The sequence below is a fragment of the Hypomesus transpacificus genome, chromosome 13 (genome assembly GCF_021917145.1).
Source record: "Hypomesus transpacificus isolate Combined female chromosome 13, fHypTra1, whole genome shotgun sequence".
NCBI classification, from domain to species: Eukaryota; Metazoa; Chordata; class Actinopteri; order Osmeriformes; family Osmeridae; genus Hypomesus; species Hypomesus transpacificus.
This window is the reverse complement of record NC_061072.1, coordinates 6,537,503-6,557,986: the sequence shown is the minus strand read 5'-3', so window position 1 is coordinate 6,557,986 and position 20,484 is coordinate 6,537,503. Positions and strand designations below refer to the sequence as shown.

The window sequence follows — 20,484 nt, the reverse complement described above, 5'->3', positions numbered from 1 at the left end:
TAACACAGCCATACAATAAATCAAAACAATGTAAGTAGCTTCGCAGGAAGAAGACCCTGGCCTCGTCAGCAGTACGCAAGGGCCATGGGCGGCGCTAGGGAGGGGCTAGCAGGTGCTTCAGCACCCCCAAGAAAGACCAAAGCACCCGATAGCACCCCCAAAAATATCAAGAGTGTATGGCTGCAGCCTGCAGCCTCCCGCCTCATGCCCTTCCGTCTCATGCTTCTACTTTTCAAAATAAAAGCTTGTCTGGTCCGCTATTTCTCCTTCCTACTTTGGTGTACGTGTTGTTTTTTTAGCTTGACTACAAACGAAAGATCCATTATACGGCTGCAGCCTGGGAGGCCCGGTTGAATTTAGGCGTCACAACTACGGTTGAGGTTAGGATGAGTTTAAGGCCAGGAGTCATAGCAGAGGTCGAGGTTAAGGTTAGGCACAACCACGACGGTTGGGGGACAATGATGGTCGGTACAGCACAGCACCGTGCATTTTGTCACCTGCGGTGTGTTCTTTTTTTAAAGACACTGATGTGTACCTTAAGGAAAATCACAAAAATAAACCATCAAAGTCTGCAACCATGAATTGCTCTCTAGGTAACATTAGCTAATATTTAACAATATTAACAAGGCACTTCACCCTACTTGCTTCGGGGGGAATGTCCCTGTACTTACTGTAAATTGCTCTGGATGAGAGCGTCTGCTAAATGACTAAATGTAAAATGTAATATTCGCTAAAAACATAAATGCTATGTCATTTATGTTTAATGTTATGTCAACATAAAACGCTGATGCAGTTTTAAATGTGGGGCGTCAGGCTGACACAGGGCGTCAGGTGGCTGAGCGGTTAGGGAATCGGGCTAGTAATCAGAAGGGTGCTGGATCTATTCCTGGCCATGCTAAATGACGTTGTGTCATTGGGCAAGGCACTTCACCCTACTTGCCTCGGGGGAATGTCCCTGTACTTAATGTCAGTCGCTCTGGATAAGAGCGTCTGCTAAATGACTAAATGTAAATGAAGGTCATCTCAGGTTTAATCAAATATACGTTAACATTAGGGACAGAACAATAACATCCAGAAATCAGCAAACTATATGGATACAATTTTTTTTCACGTTTTCAATTTATTGCAACAAACGTGCTCACAAATTTACCTTTAATCCATCCGCGATTTTGCATTTTTGACCCTCTGAATTTACCGTTGGACAGCTTGGGCATGAGACGGGAGGGCATGAGACGGGAGGCTGCAGGCTGCACCCATACCCATCTAAAAAATATTGCTAATTTATTAACAGTATTCAGAATCAGAAGGGATTTTATTCGCGATGAATGTTTGCACAAACAATGAATTTACTTTGGCAGGGAGGTGCATACATTAAACATATAGGAATATTGAAACTTAAATATGTGGACTAACTATACAAAGGGAGCAAATTCTAGCTAATACTAAGGGGATTTAGAATAAAAATTTAAAAAAATATATAGGTAGCCATAATCTAGCCTAAAATACGGATAGTGCAAAGAGAACGATACAATAGTGCAAAATGCAATGTGCAGGATGTCATTGTGCAGATTGTGATTAAAAGTCAGTGTGAGTCCTTGGCCTTGTTAAAGTGGCCAACAGCGAATGGGAAGAAACTGTTCTTGTGGCGTGAGGTTTTGGTCTTGATGGACCGCAGCCTTCTGCCAGAGGGGAGTAGATGAAACAGGGAGTGTCCAGGGTGGGAGGGGTCGGCCACAATCTTCCTCGCTCACCTCAGGGACCTCGAGGTGTGCAGATCCTCGAGGGAAGGCAGATTGCAGCCGATCACCTTCTCCGCAGTGCGGATGATACGCTGCAGTCTGCTCTTGTCCTTGGCAGTGGTAGTAGCGTACCAGATGATGATAGAAGAAGTGAGGTTGTCAGCTTCCCACCTGTAGTCAGACTCGTCCCCGTCAGAGATGAGCCCAATGAGGGTGGTGTCGTCCACAAACTTCAGGAGTTTGATGGACGGATGACTGGAGGTGCAGCTGTTGGTGTACAGGGAGAAGAGCAGAGGACAAAGAACGCAGCCCTGAGGTGATCCGGTGCTGATGGACCGGGAGTCAGAGACTTGTGTTCCCAGCTTAACGCACTGCTTCCTATCAGACAGGAAGTCTGTGATCCACCTGCAAGTGGAGTCGGGCACATTCAGCTGAGAAAGCTTGTCCTGGGGCAGGCCGGGGTTGATGATGTTGAAGGCAGAGCTGACCAAGCTGTCCACAAACAGGATCCTGGCGTAGGATGCTGGGGAGTCCAGATGCTGCAGGGTGAAGTGGAGGGCCATGTTAACGCCATCATCCACCGACCTGTTGGCTCTGTAGGCAAACTGCAGTGGGTCCAGGAAGGGGTCTGTGATGGATTTGAGGTGTGCCAGCACAAGGGGCTCAAAAGACTTCATTACCACAGAGGTCAGGGCGACGGGTCTGTAGTCATTAAGTCCTATTGGCCTTGGCTTTTTGGGCACAGGGATGATGGTGGAGGACTTGAGACAGGCTGGCACATGGCATGTCTCCAGGGAGGTGTTAAAGATGTTGGTAAACACAGGAGACAGCTGGTCAGCGCATTGCTTGAGGGTGGCAGGAGAGACAGAGTCCGGACCAGCTTCTTTGTGGGGGTTCTGCCTCTTGAGTCTGTTTACTTCACCCTCCTGAATGGAGAGAGTCATTGTAGAGGGGGGGGGGGGGGGGGGGGGAGGCCTTGTGGATGGGAAGGGGTAGTTCAGAGCTGTCAAATTGTCTTTAGGGGAGTCAGATGGCTGAGCGGTGAGGGAGTCGGGCTAGTAATCGGAAGGTTGCCGGATCGATTCCCTGCCCCGCCAAATGACGTTGTGTCCTTGGGCAAGGCACTTCACCCTACTTGCCTCGGGGGGGAATATCCCTGTACTTACTGTAAGTCGCTCTGGATAAGAGCGTCTGTTAAATGACTAAATGTAAAATGTAAATGTCTTTCAAATCTGCAGTAGAACTTGTTCAGGTCGTCGGCCAGGCGGGAGTAGTTGGTTATTTGCCTGAGCCCTCTCCAGACAGAAGTTTCAGTTTCTCAGAGTACAGTCGTTTATCCATTTGATAGCCTCTCTCACCGCCTTGCTAAACCTGTTCTTTGAATCTGTCTCTATCCCCACTCCTAAAAGCTTCCTCCTTCTCTGACCTCAACCTTCTGAGCTCTGCTGAGAACCAGGGTTTGTCGTTGTTGAAGCTCACCCTGGTGCGTGTTGGTATACAGCAGTCCTCACAGAAGCGGATGTATGATGTACAGCCTCAGTGAGTTCATCCAGACTATTGTTATCAATCGTGAACATATCCCAGTCAGTACAGTCCAAGTACGCCCGCAGATCCTCTATAGCCTCACTGGTCCACTGTTTTGATGTCCTCACAACAGGTTTGCTAGGCTTTAATTTCTTCCTGTATGCAGGAGGGACGGCGTGGTAGACTGTAGTGTGGCAGTGATCCAGAGTGTTCTCTTCTCTGGTAGGCCATTTGATTAATTGTCTGTATTTAGGGAGTTTGTGGCTGAGATTACCTTTGTTAAAGTCGCCGAGTACAATAACAAGGGAATCCGGGTTTGCTCGCTTCACACTCAGAATCTGGTCAGCGAGCGTGCGTTGGGCCTCTTTAACCTGTGGACCAGGCGCCATGTAAACTCCAAGGAGCGAACGACCAAAATGAGCGATGCAAATTTTCGTGGAGAGTAAAAAGGTTTACTGATTATAAAAAATGATTTCAGATCTGGAGAACAATGTTGCAGAATCACTGTCACATCTACACACCAGCCACTGTTGATGTAGAAACAAATACCACCGCCTTTGGTTTTGCCAAAGAGTGCAGTGTCCCGATCAACTCTCATGAGTTGAAAGCCTGCCAGATGTAAGGCGGTGTCCGGGATCACATCGCACAGCCATGTTTCCGTGAAGCACAAAACCGAAGATGAAAGAAAGTCTCTGTTTTTCACCATCAGTAGCTGAAGTTCGTCCATTTTATTGCACAGTGAACGCACGTTGGAGAGGAAAAAACTTGGAAGCACTGTCCGGATTCCATGTCTGCGTAGCCGAACTAGCGCTCCCGCTCGCTTTCCCCTTCTTTGGCGTTTCACTGCATGAGCAAAGCCTAGCTGGCTAGAATTCCCACTGCCACTGGAAACAGAAAAGTGGGAAATAAGTCCACAGGAGTTGTTGTCCTTATGTTTAGAAGTACTTCTTTTGTTAGAGAACCCCGGAAATCTTGGCAGAACACTGAATTAAAAGACAAAACGAGACAAAACAGAGCGCACCTAACAACCACGGCAGCCCTCACCGGCGCCATCTTAGCAACCATAACCTTATTCAGGCCCGGAGTGGCCATCGGGAGAATTCACGGTGGGCCGCTCTGCCCGCTCATAAATTGGTCCAGCAGCTTTCTCTTTGTTTTTTCCACACACCGAATAAAACGATGTGTTAAGTTACTGTGTGACTGATAAGTAAGCTAATAGGCTACACTAGGTTTTAGTCTAAATAAACGCATGATCAGACCGTGGATTAAAAAGTGCAATTTTCAGTTGTCGCGCATGCTCTCTTTCTCAATCACAAGTGCGTACCAAGTTTGTCACCATAGACACAACCCTAAACAATCATTTATTGTTGTGGAATTATGAAGATTAAGATGATGCAAAAATAATAAAATGGTTGGGGAAAAGATGCCAGGAGGAACTGAAAAAGCCAGGTAAAAAAAGAAAGATCTGTCACATAAATCTAGGTTCCTGCAAGGATGGGAAAAATATATTTCCTCAAAAGCCCTGAATTTTTCAGGTACAAATTTGGGTTGTAATTTCCGGAAAATATGAAAATCTGAGTCCAACGAAATGTTTATATTAGCCTACAGAAAGCGAAAAAAATTATTTTTAACTATATGTTCTAGGTTCGGGCTAAGCCCAGATTGTTAAATGTATGGCTCGGTCCCTGGTGGGCAGTGACGTGTAGTCAGGGTAGGCAAGGTAGGCACTGCCTACCCTGCAAAAATTCAAAACGTAAAAATGTGTAAAAATCCTTTTATTTAATAAACTTGTATTTGTATTTTTACTGATTATTCTATATATGCAATATGTATGTAATCAGATGGCTGAGCGGTTAGGGAGTTGGACTATTAATCAGAAGCTTGTTGGTTCGATTTCTGGCCGTGCCAAATGACGATGTGTCTTTGGACAAGGCACTTCACACTACTTGCCTCAGGGGGAATGTCCCTGTACTTACTGCAAGTCGCTCTGGATAAGAGTGTCTGCTCAATGACTAAATGTAATGTAAATGTAAATTCCAATTGTTAGACGTTACAATGACAAATGTAGCAGTTATGCATAATCAAATACAAACAAATGGTAGAATAAGCAATGCTTTTGCTGTCCATTCATTGCGGTCGACAAGCAAAAAACTCATGTTGCGCATGTGCACTTCGATCCTGTATTCTTTAACATGTACGTCGAAAGGCACAACTCTTCTGTGCCTTTGCACGTAAATATGTTATCATCTACGTTACGTATCAAACGCGGACCAATTAAAATCGAGATATTACTGGACATTTTGGCAGCTAACGTCGTTGCACTGGCTACGTTGTAAGCGTAATCCCCGCAAAATTCAAGTCAAAATGACTGCAGCGGTGTCTGACGATATTATGAGTTGAGGAATTTCTCCAAGCTCGTTTTTATTCAAAAAATGAGTTAATAGCACGAGGGAGGTCTACGCCAGACTTAGATGGACTACTGCAGCCAAAGAGACAACATGTTTACGATCGTTTCAAACAGACTGGTATGGAAGAAAAGATTGGCTATGTGGTTGTGCTAACATTCAGCGGCTGTAGGCTACTGCTGGTACTGTTTTGACATATTAGCCTAACAATAAATTGGGTAATCTGCCTTTCATAACTCAGGCCACGTTTACACATAGCCGGTATTTACAGAAACAAATATTTCTGCCCTTCCGTTTTCAAAAATAACGTCGTAAACACAAGTACGTTTTAAAAAATGTTTCTGTTTACATGAACACATACGCCCCCGAGCGCCATCATAACTATGCCAAACCTGTATGCGGCAGTGTAATGTACAGGATAAAGTCATGCAAACCAATCACACACAAAATCAACAACTACGAATAACACGACCGACTTCCTTTACCCTTCAGGCGCGAGGATCATTTGTTTGAATGATTCACAAATGCGATGCACAAATGTATTTCGTTATTCAGAAATGTAACGCAATTCACAAATAAATGACCCCATTATGCTAGTGTGTTCGACTTCATTCATGCACCATGAAGTCGAACCATGCACTTCATGACAGCCGGCTGCGTTGAAGCTGAGAAAGCCATTGGCTGCATGAAGTCGAACGCACGTGTAACTATAAACAGGACGCTCACATGTTTTTTTAGTCCCATACTGTGAGGTTTGAGAACCTAAAACTCCGTTCAAGCTAGTGCACGCGCAAACACAAAAACTGAGTTTTCAGAAATATCCACTTTAGCCGGAGTTTTTAGAAATGATCGTTTTCCGTGATAAAAACTCTGTTTTCGTGTAAATGAAAGGCCAAATCGCATGAAAATATATGCGTTTTTCTTCCGTGTAAATGGGGCCTCAGTGCCTCTTACTGACATCACCGCACTTCACTGCTGGTGGGGGATGGGCTGGCTTTGGCCATTACACTGCTGGTGGGGGATGGGATGGCTTTGGCCATTACACTGCTGGTGGGGGATGGGCTGGCTTTGGCCATTACACTGCTGGGCTGAAAATAGGTCCCACTCTGGCCAGGCGGGCCTGATAGTATTTATAAATAATATATAGAATTGCGCAGCTCCCCCTGTCAATGATCTAGCACCCCCTTAGTACCTGCATAAAATCTGCACCACCCCTGGTAAGGGCCATGCATGCGCCCCTAAAATAGCATCTGAATAATGGGCTAATGACTATTGTCTGTGGCGGAATTGTTTTTCTGAAACTGCAAAATAGCATCAGGGAACTTTTGCGCCAGAACACGCCTCCTTTTTTCGCTGAACCGCCCCCGGGAGCCCAAAGTCATTCCCTAATTTACCGACGTGCGTCCGTGCAGGGAAAAGTCTGCTTTGCGTCGAGTGCAAACTAGGGATGATACTTGCTTCATTGACAAAGTCAATTTCGCTGGGTGCAAGAAAGGGCCCTATGTTTTTCCTGGTCTTTGGCAAAATTGTTTTCTGAAACTGCAAAATAGCACAAGGGAACGTTTGTGCCGGAACACGCCTCCTCTTTTCGCTGAACCGCCCCTGGGAGCGCAAGTTCATTCCCTAATTTACCGACGTGCGTCTGTGAAGGGAAAAGTCCGCTGTGCGCCGAGGGGAAAATAGGAATGATACATGCGTTGGTGTACAAAGCCAATTGCGCTGGGTGCAAGATAGGGCCCTATGTGTGCTTTACACAAATGTACTAAGCAGCAAAAATTGTAGAGTATGAAATCTATTGTTGAGGAGCAGACAGTGACTCTGGGATAAATGTTCAACCTATAGAGTGGAGGTGTTAAAGATGTAGTGAGATCAAATAAACTGGTGTCTTAATGTAAAGATAATAGCAATGTAACCAAAGAAAACATTGTTTTTCCTAGTAAATCTGATAACATTGCTCTCCAATTTTAGTTTATTGCTACATACAGTACACTATTATTAGTGCACATTATTTTGTTTTATTTTTAATGTGATGCTTATGTCATAACATTTCCTACATTTGTGTTTAGCCAGCTTGAGACCTGATCTGGAGCCCATGGACACCATCTTTGTGAAGAGTGTGAAAGACAGAGGCCCAGCCCACCAGGCTGGCCTGTGTACAGGTATGACACTACAAAGAAAAATTTAAAGATGAGATTTTACAATAGAGAAGAGGATTTAGCATACACTGAAAAGTGTGTATGTATGTTCCAGGGGACAGACTGGTGAAAGTTAATGGAGAGAGTGTTCTGGGGAAGACCTACTCTCAGGTGCTAACACTAATCCAAAACAGGTGAGAAAACACATGCACACATGCTCAGATTATCATAATGAAATGTAATTCTTGCATACAACAAGATATTCAAATTACATAAAACATAAGAAGTTCTCCTCTATTCTTGTTGTGAAAATCAGTGGAAATGTTCTGGAACTATCCATCATGCCAAAAGATGAGGATGTGATACAGTTGGTGAGTGTGAGTATGCTATTTCTCCTTCTTTCCTTATTTTAAATAAAAATATTTGTGTGAAAAAGTCAAATGAGCATGTTAAATGTTGAAGAACATTTGAATTCCAGCGACAACCATGCAGATAAATAACAAATTTGCCATCCTTGCTTGCTTCACGACTGTATTGTTTTTTAGTTTTTTTCTATTCCATAATTCTATCTGGGATTTCCCTCTTTTTCTTATGACATGTTGTTATATTTTCTCTTATGCAGGCGTACTCTCAGGATGCCAACCTACAAGGGATCAAGCCATATTCAGGCGGGCCACAGAACCTTCCAGAACCGCCACCTTTCTGTTACTCTCGATCCAAGCCCACCCCTCCTATCGCCTCACCCACCCACATCCCACTAGACAACTGGCACTGCCGCCCTGTTAGCCAAGCCTCCCCCCTGGACAACTGCTCTAGCACATCTACATTGATTCCTGGCTGGCCTGGGGGTCCTGAAGAGCACAAGCAGAAGAATGGCGCCCAATTTGTCTCTGCACAAAAGCCATCTTACGGTCATAATCGTGGTCATTCATTATCAACCCTAAGTGCTCTGGATTTCCATTTTGCCAACCACAATGCTGCCATTGCCTCAGCAACACTGCCTCATGTGCTGCCACGTAAAAGCAGCCTGCCAGCCTCACGTGCACAAGCAGATGCCAGGTGCCATCAGGCCCTTTCGGACTGGTACTACAGCCAGGCAGAAGCAGCAGGCAACATGTCCCCTCGCCATCAAAGTATATCTCAGGATCGGTTAGCTGAGCTGGGCCTGGCCCTTGGCTCTGCTTCCTCAGCTGATCAGAGAAGCTGGAGAGTTTCCCAAGAAACTATTCAATGTCATCAGCAGGCAGCTGCCTCCTCCCACAATTCGTATTGGCTGGAAGGCTGGGGCATGGTGGGACCAGGAAGTCGTTCCTGCTCAGAGGGCCTGTTAGCAGCGTATGCTGAAAATGACCACAGCTACGGTCGCTCAGTGGACACACTAACTCAGGCTGCTGCGCTGGTATCCCCCCATGGTGACCAAACCTCCGCCTGGCTTTCACAAACTGCCCAACCAGATACAACAGCTGTGGAGGTAAAAAAGCAGAAAGGTTTAGGAAACCAGCAGAAAATTAAAACTACAGTCACATCATCAATGGTTATTTCTGCCACAGTCTCTGCTGTTGGACGGCAGCACCAACAGATGGCTGCACCACAAACCAGAACAATGGAGGGGAAAGAATCAGTTGACTACAAAAGCTACAGTCCATTGTGCCCTCCCAAAGCTGGTCATTTCTTACAACAAGACCATTCTTCTAGGGAGCCCACCTACGGATCTCATCTCAACTGGAGCCCTTGTAACCAAACCAGTCTCTCGGACAGCGAATTAGGGTTGGTGGTTGTACCTCGTCCCCGATCCACTCCTGCTCTATTTTCGACTGAGGATGATAAGCTTTCACTTGAACAAGACAGAGAGGCCCTCTCACCACTTGCATTCAACCAAGAGATCATCTTCAGGCAGAAGCCACCCTCGGGTTGTCGGATCCCCATCCACACTCTACAACATCCCCATTTTGCTGTCAGCGTGGACTCTGCTGAGCCTCCCGCAGCACTGTCCTCTCCTGTCTCTGGGGGTTCAAGGCCAGGGGATAGTTTACGAAAGGCCAATGGTAACCTGCCTCCTGACAACTCCCTAGCTTCCATTCCTTTTATAGGTGAGTGCCCCTTCTCCTCCTTCTCTCTTGTCACTTTCCCTTCTTCTTTTGTTGGTGTTTCACTCCTACTATTCATTCTGTCTGTTTGAATGTGTGTGTCATTAATAGCACCTGCAGTGTATGAGTGTTCCCAAGATTATTTATTGTGCATACTCTTAATTGAATTTAACTTTCAACTTTAACATCTTACTTTTGTAGATGCTGTGAGAATATGTTCATGTGTGACTCGTCTGTAACATGACTGTTATTTGTACAATCTCACTTTCCACCTTCCCACATATTTGACCTTAAACTGCCCCCCCCAAACAGATGAGTCTACAGGCCCTAATGCTGACAGTGCCTGCCATGTGCCTGCCTGCAGTTTGGTGTCCTCCAGTGCCCAGTGCCCCTCTGTTTTCGCTTCTGTGCCCACCCTCCTTACTTCTAATATGGTGTCCCCTATCCTCTCCAACTCCTCCCCTGTCCGACTCCGCACCAGGGACTGCAGTGAGTTACCCACCCTTACCCCATTGTTCCCAAAAACCTACCTTACTCTTCCCTTCATATCTAAAAGTTTTTCCCTTCAACCTCAATAATGTTATCACTCAATTAAAATTCAATTGTATGAAAAACAAAACAACTATTTTTGTGATAAATTAATCTTTGAGAAAGCCTCGATAGAAAGGAAGTTCAAATAACATCCCAAATTATATAACAAGGTTTTTCACATAGCTTTTACACTTGCCATACAGCATGTATGATTCAAACCTCTCAGTCCTATTCATACATCTTACATGCTTTTTTTAGTCATATTTACTTAGCCCTTTTCATTTAATCTTCCGAATCACATGAATGTGAATGTATAGTTTTAAATCACATCAAACCACATTTTTGCAGCCTTTTTTAAAGCATTGTCACAAAGGGCTTTATTGACAACAGATAAGCACCAATCACCAACTTTCACTGAGATTGGCTTTATGAGGGGTCATTCAGTGAGGGATATCCTCTTCCAGGGATGATGAAGATGAAGATTAATTGTAAAACGTGTATTTACCACAGAAAAACAACTTGACAGCCAGACCTCTGCAGCCACCGAAGTGTAGAGCCATTAGACAACCAAATAAATGGATGCAGCACCCAGATTTGTGGAGTACTTCAAAAAGTTGGAGAACAAAGTTCTGGACTGAGATATTGAGACGGACATTATATGGCCAAAAATATGTGATAGCTGTTAACTATACAGACATCTCCTTATTTATGGGGTACTGTCCAATAGAAGCTTAAACATTGATGTGGGATTCAGCCACAAGATCATTATTGAGGTCAGGTACTGATGTTCTGCAATTAGGCCTGGCTCAACAAACCATTGGACACATGGCTTTCGCTTAGTGGGCATTTGAATGCCAAAACAAGAAAGAAACTCCCCCCACAGTTTCCACAAAGTTATAAACAATCTAGAATTCTACTTCACCCAAAATTCAGACAAACAACAGTGTTGTGGCATGGGTAAACCCACACTCATACATCAGAAGAAGTTCGTCATGCTCCCTACAGAGGTCTTCTGTAGTTTTTAAAATCTGTTTATATAATGTATTTTATAGCAAAACAAAATAGCTGGTAAAATACTGGCAATAGTCAAACCTGTCTGACCCCTTATCTCGCTCTCTGATTGACTCTCTAATCCCTATTTTATCTGTATCTTTGATCAGGCAGTATCAAGGGACGCCGTTCCTCCTACTTGCTGGCCATCACAACTGAACGATCCAAGTCATGTGACGAGGGTCTCAATAGCTTCAGGGAAGAAGGGCGTGTCTTCTCGTGAGTTTACCTTAGGATTTCACTCTTGAGATTAATAAAAACAGGTATAAAGTAATTGGAAATAATTACCAACCAAGTTTCTTTTACCCAACATAAATAGGCACAAAGTTGACAATTTTTTTATTACAATTTGCACTTTCTTTCTCAGACGACTACCAAAAAGGGTCAAGAGCTTTTTCACTGATGGGGTGAGTTGTACACGAAACAGTTTTATTTGTTGTCTTTCTTTCTCCATCAATGACTGGCGGGCTAAGTGGATTTGTTATCTGATTAGTTGTCTGTTTTAGTCTCTAGAGAGTTTGCGAGTTGCAGAGGAGGTGCGGTCCAAACGCCACTCCACCTCTGAGTTGGGCACTATCACTTTCAGTAATGTCCGCAAGGAGGGCTGGCTGCACTACAAACAGATTCTTACCAAAAAGGGAAAGGTAACACCCATTCAGAGGCATACCCAAACATACACACACCCTTTAGATAGACATAGACATACAGTGCCCTCCAAAAGTATTGGAACAGTGAGGCGAATTCCTTTATTTTTGCTGTAGACTGAAAACATTTGGGCTTGACATCAAATAATGAACGTGAGACCAGAGATCAACGTTTCAGCTTTTATTTCCAGGTATTTACATCAGGATCTGATGCACAACTAAGAAAATATCACATTTTGTTTGAATCCACCCATTTGTCATGTGATCAAAAGTATTGGAACAGATATACTTAAAACATATTTAAGTGAATAAGACTTAATATTTAGTTGCAAATCCTTTGCTTTCAATAACTGCAGCAAGTCTGTGACCCATTGACGTCACCAAACCTTTGCATTCTTCCTTTTTGATGCTTTCCCAGGCTTTCACTGCAGCCTCTTTCAGTTGTTGTTTGTTTTGTGGGGTTCCTCCCTTCAGTCTCCTCTTAAGCAGGTAAAATGCATGCTCTATAGGGTTTAAGTCTGGAGATTGACTTGGCCAGTCTAATACCTTCCATTTCTTGCCCCTGATGAACTCCTTTGTTGTTTTGGCAGTGTGTTTTGGGTCGTTATCTTGCTGCATGATGAAGGCTCTGCCAATCAGTTTGGTTGCATCTTTCCTTAAATTGGCAGACAAAATGTTTCTGTAGACTTCCGAGTTCATTTTGCTGCTGCCATCATGTGTTACATCCTCAATGAAGATTAATGAGCCCGTCCCAGAAGAAGCCATGCAAGCCCAAGCCATGACATTACCTCCACCGTGTTTCACAGATGAGCTTGTGTGTTTGGGATCATGAGCAGTTCCTTTCTTTCTCCAAACTTTAGCCTTTCCATCACTTTGGTAAAAGTTAATCTTTGTCTCATCAGTCCATAAAACTTTGTCCCAGAATTTTTGAGGTTCATCTCTGTACTTTTTGGCAAATTCCAGCCTGGCCTTCCTATTCTTCTTGCTAATGAGTGGTTTGCATCTTCTGGTGTAGCCCTTGTACTTTTGTTCATGAAGTCTTCTGCGAACAGTAGATAGTGATACCTTCACTCCTGCCATCTGGAGGTTGTTGCTGATCTCACTAACAGTTGTTTTAGGGTCTTTCTTTACAGCTCTCACAATGTTTCTGTCATCAACTGCTGATGTTTTCCTTGGTCTACCTGTTCGACGTCTGTTACTTAGTACACCAGTAGTTTTCTTCTTCTTCAGGACATTCCAAATGGTTGTACTGGCTATGGCCAATGTTTCTGCAATGGCTCTGATTGATTTTCCATCTTCTCTAAGACTCACAATTGCTTGTTTTTCACCCAAAGACAGCGCTCTGGTTTTCATGTTGTTTTCACCTCTGAATACAGTCTGCATAGACAAAACCTATCTTACCCAATCTGAACCTGAGTGTAGACATTCAGTGGTATTTATTGATTGAATAATGTATGTAATAGGACACACCTGGGCAACAAAACACACCTGTCAGTCACATGTTCCAATACTTTTGCTCACGTGACAAATGGGTGGGTTCGAACAAAAAGGTGATATTTTCTAATTTGTGCATCAGAATCTGATGTAAATACCTGGAAATAAAAGCTGAAACGTTGATCTCTGGTTTCACATTCATCGTTTGATGTCAAGCCCAAATGTTTTCAGTCTACAGCAAAAATAAAGGAATTGGCCTCACTGTTCCAATACTTTTGGAGGGCACTGTAGATACCGTACATGGTAAACACTTCTTAGTTAGCAGACTCTTATCCAACATACAAAAGTGCATAAAGTGAGTGCAGCAAAAAATCTGCTGCAGAGGTTATATGAGACAGGCAGGTTGGCATGCAAGAAGGGAGATGCATATGATTGGTCAGTTAAAGCCATTTAAATTAGCACTCCCTGCTTTTCCTTGTCCTTCAAATAGGTCAGGCACAGCTTCAATATGAGTTTATGATTGTTGTCCTTCTGCTCTTCCACACAGCTTGTCCGTTTTCTCTTGACTGTGCTTTTGCTTAAGATGTCCCAGGTTCAGCTGGGCTTGAAATGTGGATGTAGATGTTTTAACTCCATAATACTGTTAACTTGATGGTTAGGTCACTGTAGGTCTGCCTGCTTTTACTTAGGATGACAATGGTTTGGTTTAGCTTGTGTTTTAAATATTAACTTTGCTGTAATTTCATGCTGGTAAAGATTTTGAAAAGAAAATCTTTAATTGCTTCACTAAGATCCTTATACATGATACCTTATACAAAATATATTTAAACTGATGTTCTTTCCCATAGGCCCACATAAAACACATGCAAGAGTGCTAGTTGAAGAACTAGAAGGATCAAACTAATACAATTAACATCTGTTTTTTTTTGTGAGAAAACAAATACCTCTCACGTGTGCTAGGATGGGACCTTTTAGAATAAATATGAATTGTCACGACAATTTAGAAAATAGATAGAATTTAAGTAAGATTTAACAGTGATGTCAAATGAATTTGTCTCAGTGTTTAAAAATAAAATAATACTCAATAATAATGACATGATTACAATATTAAAAGTTTTTTAAGGAATAATCCCACCCCAGAGAAACAGTTGGTGTTAGACCTTATCGTATATGCTGTCCATCTAATGTCAAAGCTGTTCCACTGAATTTACTATTGTTCCCTCCTCACCCTTCACAGAAGGTGGGTGGAGGCATGCGTCCATGGAAACGTGTATTTTCTGTGCTACGCTCCCATTCACTGTTCCTCTACAAAGACAAACGGGAGGCGGTCCTTCACGGGGCAGTGGCAGGCCCCAGCCACACAGAAGATGAGCATCCACCAATCAGTATTCGGGGCTGTTTGATTGACATTGCTTACAGTGAAACTAAGCGTAAGCACACGCTGAGGCTGACCACTCAGGACTTCTGTGAGTACCTGCTGCAAGCAGAGGACCGAGATGACATGCTGGGCTGGATCAGAGTCATCCGGGAGAACAGCAAGACGGACAATGAAGTTAGTTTGACCTAATATGACACTTTAGTCTACATTTGAAATTGAGATAATGGAAGACATTTCATTTCTATGTTGATAACGTATATTTACTGGACATTTAAGTTTGCGATACTTTCTTGAAATGGAAATGTTTGATTTAGTTTTGATTGTCTTTTTTAGGAACTGGGTTTCTCCAGACAAGCTCTCATCAACAAGAAACTCAATGATTACAGGAAGCAAAGGTTACTTTATCTTTACTAGAGAACTAGACTTTCTTTGTCCTAATATGTTACAGTGTTATGAGAAAGAAAGGCATTCTCTGCTATGCAATTTGTCTGATCATAAAAACATAATCTACTCATGATCATGATCATGACCTGATCATTCAACAAAGTATAATCTGTACACAGTCCAACAGGCAGTAAGCCAGATGCCTCTCCCAAGACCCATCGCAGGATGCCACCTTTTCTCTTGACCAAGACAGACAACACATCTTCGCACCGTTCTTCCAAAACTGGTAAGTGACTTCATTAAGGTTCTTTTACGGTATAGACCTGTACAGAAAACAGAGTATTTGTAACAAGTCTGTCTGTGTGCCTGTCTTGGTATGTTTGTCTATGCTCAGATGAAATTAAGACACCTTGGGGGATTAACATCATGAAGAAGGCAAAGAAGACAGGGAATCCCAAGGTGTTTGGAGTGCGACTGGAGGACTGTCAACCTGCTCACAACAACACGGTGGGGTTATTTGTAGATTGTGTCACTGTGAAACAAAGAAACAGTAAACTCAACTTTTGGGCAAAGTCAACTGGTTGGAATAACAGAGTCACCCAAGTCATACAAAATGTATCATTTACAAACCACTGAAACTACTGGTAAAGAAGTTGTTCATGGTATGTAAGATCATTTAAGTCAAGTATTTACATACCATAACTAAGTATAAGTAAATGATATATACAAAATATTTACATGCATATACATTAATGCAGTGGTGGAAAGAATACTGAAAATGGTTACCTAAGTATTGTTACATTGCTCAGATAATACTAATACTACTGTCCACATGCATCGATGCCGGTCAAATGTTTGAATATTAATTCAAATTGTAGGCTCGGCTCCTCAGTAAAGAATTGTGATTTTAAAAGTATCAAAGTAGATAACTTAGCTTAATTTATACTTTAGTGCAAATACAATTACAGATTAAAAAATCTACTCATAAAAGTACCCCCCCAAAAACTACTTAATTACAGTAACGTGAGTAGTTGTAATTCGTTACTTCCACCCCTGCATTAATGCTTAATGTATGTGTGACTATTGTTTTATGAACACTTACTGACAATGCAATTCATGTTTACTAATGTTAGTTTTAAAGCTTTTACCTATTGTTAGTTAAGACTTAAATGTTTCCCATTGTCATGGTGAGGTTAGCATATAGACTCAAACACAAGGAAAAGCAGGCAGGCAGGACCAAAACTATAGTAATTATTTTAGCAAAATCAGGAACATGAGAGAACACTCACACGAAGGGAGACCAACAAACTAAAATTAACTTGGTTTGCTGTTTGTCTTTAGTTTGTCCCTTTGATAGTGGAGGTGTGCTGTGGTCTGGTTGAAACCATGGGTTTAGAGTACACTGGCATCTACAGGGTACCAGGCAACAATGCCATGGTGTCCAGCCTTCAGGAGCAACTCAATAAGGGGATGGAGATCATCACCACCGAAGAGGTCTGGTTATGTTTAGAAGTGTGAATATGTGCCAGATAAAGTAATACATACATCTATAAATAGCCTTTTACAAATTAATATCAGCTTTCTTCAAAAAAACTATAATAAACCGTTGGGTTGATATGTTTTAGGCTTAGACACTTTGAGACAACATGTAATTTCTTTCCACCACAGAGATGGCAGGACTTAAATGTCATAAGTAGCCTGCTGAAGTCCTTTTTCAGGAAACTTCCAGAACCCTTGTTCACAGATGGTAAGCTCATAACAAGAATGAAACCCCCCTCCACTGAGAATGAAACCCTTAACCCTTCAAAAACTGAGTTTTTAAGTGTGTCTGTATACATGTTTTAAATACTGGTGGGCCATTAATCTATTAAATATCGCCGTTAATCTTTTCTCAAAGTTAGGTTGGAAGCTGGGTCTATACTACGCAAGCTATGATGACTTTCAGCGTGGATGTATACCTAGCCGAATTGCACTGTAGGGGCGAGAAAGAGTCTTCGAACCTGTGTGTATGCCTTGTGTATGAAATTATCACAACCAGGGCCGGTGTTTGCTATAGGCGAACTAGGCAGCCGCCTAGGGTGCCATGAAGAGGGGGGTGCCAAATACCAAAGTGCATCCATTAATTAACCGTCCCGCACCACCAGCAGGGGGCGCCGAGGCGGGGTGGGGGGGCGTCTCTCCGATTTACGCTCCCGGGGGGAGGGGGGGTGCTGTTGAAACATCTTGCCTAGGGCGGCAAAGGTGCTTGCGCCGGCCCTTATCACATCAAACGTGACGTGCGAACATGGATGCAGCTATGAAGCCGCCTGGTTTGCTCGGGAAACCTCGACAAAACTAAGGTTGTTTGCACCTTGCGCTATGCAGAATTAGTTTACTGTAGGAGTTCTTCCAGTCTCAAAAACCGCCTAAACGCAAAGCATCCCTTAGCTAATGCGGAAGATGCCGGGCCAAGCACTGATGTAGCGCAGGGGAAGAGTCGTCGTCAAAATGCTATGTTTGAGTGCAACCGAGGCAAGCCCGTCAGTACAGCTCTATCAGCCAAGCTAACTAATCTAATAAACAGTTAATAAACACAAGTACATCTTATTGAACAGTTAATAAACACAAGTACATGTTATTGAACATAATTTATTTTCATCACCAATTATCATAGTAGAACAGCTTTCTCAAGCAGTTTGTAATGCATTTTGGAGAGGAGATGAGCCCCTGGTCTATGCGCCAACCCGTTCTCAAAGACTTACCTTTAGTCATTATTTGGGTAGCACACATAGTCTGAATGCCTTCGGCGGAATTCAAATGAGCCATTTTAATCTAGATTAATGCCAAGATTACAGTGAGATTAATCTAGATAAAAAAGAAAATCTATGCCCACCACTAGTTTTAATTGAATGTTTGTTTGTCTGCATATCATGTTTTGACTTTGATAGGCTGGCCAACCACTCTTACAGCTTTATTCTTGTTTAAATCATGAGTTAAATCATCAGTTTAAGGGACCTCTGTTTTTTAAAATCAGCCAAATATAGTAACTTCATTGATGCCAATCGGCTAGAAGATGCAGAGGACAGACTTAAGACCACGAGGAAACTGGTAGGTAAAACAAGTTATAATATATATATATATTTATTTTAATTCATTTCATATTTTATAAATAAATACATTTAATTATACATTAAATTTATAATTATTGTATTCTATTATCTGTGCATTTCACCCCCATTTAACTTAATTATTACCATGTGCACATGTACTAGGTGCCATGATTCCCCACGTAATTCCACATCTTCCTCGTCTATCTTCTTCTCCAATCCATCTTTCTGTCAGATCCATGATCTACCAAGCCACTATCACCACACCCTTAAGTTTTTGGTTGGCCATCTGAAAACAGTAGCGGATCATTCTGACAAAAATAAGGTATGCCAGTTCCCTGTCATTCCTGACTGCAATGTCATACTTGTAAAATACCCCTGTGCAAAGCTCATTTTATGCACACTATTTCATACTTCTCCATTTCCCCACCCCCCAATTCCTAATTTTGTCTCGGTCTATCCTAGATGGAGCCTAGAAATCTGGCTCTAGTGTTTGGTCCCACTCTGGTTAGAACATCTGAAGATAACATGACTGACATGGTCACCCACATGCCAGACCGGTACAAGATCATTGAGACACTCATCTTACATGTAAGAACTCTCAAGCTCCTAAATTACTTCAGTAGTTTTGGATTTGAAATAATCCAATTTTGTAACTAATTCTCTTTTTTTCTCTAGCATGACTGGTTCTTCAATGCCGGAACACTGGATAGAGATGAGAAGGTAGACAGTAAACCTGACCCTGATCCTAAACCAGCGGCGTCGCTAGACCCTTTTTACTGGGGCACAATGCCCAGTATATAGCTGCTGTGCCCCAGTAAATTCTCAAATTTGAGTTTTAACAATTTACTTTAATTGTCAATGCTAATTGACAATCCTGGAAAAAGGAAAGCAGTATCCCAATCAATGCTTTTAAAATCAATGCAGTTTAACGGAAAACCCAAACCGATGCGTGCCAGCAAAATTCCATGTCCATGCACTTTTCTGTGCTTGCTATAATAGCTGCAGTGGCACAAAGAAGTGCAGGTGTCGGCAAGCACGTCAGAATTGAGGCATCCTAAAAAAAGATTACGAAACCGGTCTTACGAAAAGTTTCTAAGTAATAGGCCTTACAATCATCTTATTTTGACTCAAACATAATAGTATCAAACTAAAACATATTACATGAAGCTCCAACATATTTGTGCTCAAATTATTGCGAAATAAATGGTCTCACATTAACTTTTGATGTCCCTATAAAGGCTATCAAACTTATATCCCTGAACTGTACACATAGTGGGTTAAGCAAGTAAAGTTTATATAGCGCATTGTGTTGCACACTTCTTGTATGCAGCAAGCTTGGAAGAAAACTATTTGTAATGAGGGGCCTGTGCCCCAGTAGAGCTTCATGTCAACTACCCTGCCTAAACCCCAGTAGAATCGCACAAGACAACTATACAACAATAATGACCCAGCAGTAGTTTCTGGACAGTGCATTACACTCGGTCTTAATATTCACAAATATTTAATCTCATTCTCTCTATCTTGTCTGTGTTTGCACTTGCATGTATGTGGGTGTAGGCCCCAGTGGATAAGAGAGACATGCAGCCTGTTCCAAATATTGACCACTTACTTTCCAACATCGGTAGGACAGGTGTGCTTGGGGAAACCTCAGGTGAGTGTGGACCCAGAGAACCCAGAGGATACTGCACATGCTAATGATAACATTGAGGTCTACTGCACATGCTAATGATAACATTAAGGAATACTGCACATGCTAAAGTACTGCCCATCTGTACTTTTTCCACTCCCATTTCATTTCTGCCTGTGTAAACTTATTGTTTCACAATTACTCTTTTTCTGGACCTTCTTGCACACCTATCCTACTGTAGCTGAACCTGTGGATCAATCCTCTTCGGTAGGAGCATGACTACCTCAAGTTACGTGTGTGTGTTTTTCTGTCTGTGTTCTCACTTCTCTATTATTCTATTCTTCTTCTGGCTTCTAACATCCTCAACTACTATCCTCAAACAGTATCATATAGTACTGTTGAGTGGTTGGATATCAGCAAGTACATAACTTGTGGCCTCTTAGACCCCCCCAAATAA

At 42.6% G+C, this 20,484-nt stretch overlaps 1 protein-coding gene across 8 annotated transcripts in view; it reads left to right on the top strand.

Moving 5' to 3' along the window:
* Positions 1-20,484, top strand: part of LOC124476009 (rho GTPase-activating protein 23-like) — a 78,509-nt gene that overhangs the window by 55,021 nt on the left and 3,004 nt on the right. For 4 of the 8 annotated variants that reach the window (XM_047032948.1, XM_047032949.1, XM_047032946.1 and 1 more), the window contains exons 4-22: positions 7,735-7,827; positions 7,919-7,997; positions 8,120-8,180; positions 8,426-9,893; positions 10,203-10,379; positions 11,582-11,690; positions 11,839-11,878; positions 11,978-12,115; positions 14,787-15,101; positions 15,261-15,322; positions 15,491-15,597; positions 15,706-15,818; positions 16,653-16,805; positions 16,980-17,058; positions 18,325-18,398; positions 18,633-18,722; positions 18,863-18,988; positions 19,076-19,120; positions 19,958-20,051. In XM_047032948.1, the coding sequence (XP_046888904.1) occupies positions 7,735-7,827; positions 7,919-7,997; positions 8,120-8,180; positions 8,426-9,893; positions 10,203-10,379; positions 11,582-11,690; positions 11,839-11,878; positions 11,978-12,115; positions 14,787-15,101; positions 15,261-15,322; positions 15,491-15,597; positions 15,706-15,818; positions 16,653-16,805; positions 16,980-17,058; positions 18,325-18,398; positions 18,633-18,722; positions 18,863-18,988; positions 19,076-19,120; positions 19,958-20,051 (3,423 nt within the window). Of the gene's footprint in view, positions 1-7,734; positions 7,828-7,918; positions 7,998-8,119; positions 8,181-8,425; positions 9,894-10,202; positions 10,380-11,581; positions 11,691-11,838; positions 11,879-11,977; positions 12,116-14,786; positions 15,102-15,260; positions 15,323-15,490; positions 15,598-15,705; positions 15,819-16,652; positions 16,806-16,979; positions 17,059-18,324; positions 18,399-18,632; positions 18,723-18,862; positions 18,989-19,075; positions 19,121-19,957; positions 20,052-20,268; positions 20,295-20,484 lie in introns of all 8 variants that reach the window. The other 4 variants (XM_047032951.1, XM_047032945.1, XM_047032950.1 and 1 more) reach the window with 4 other exon arrangements.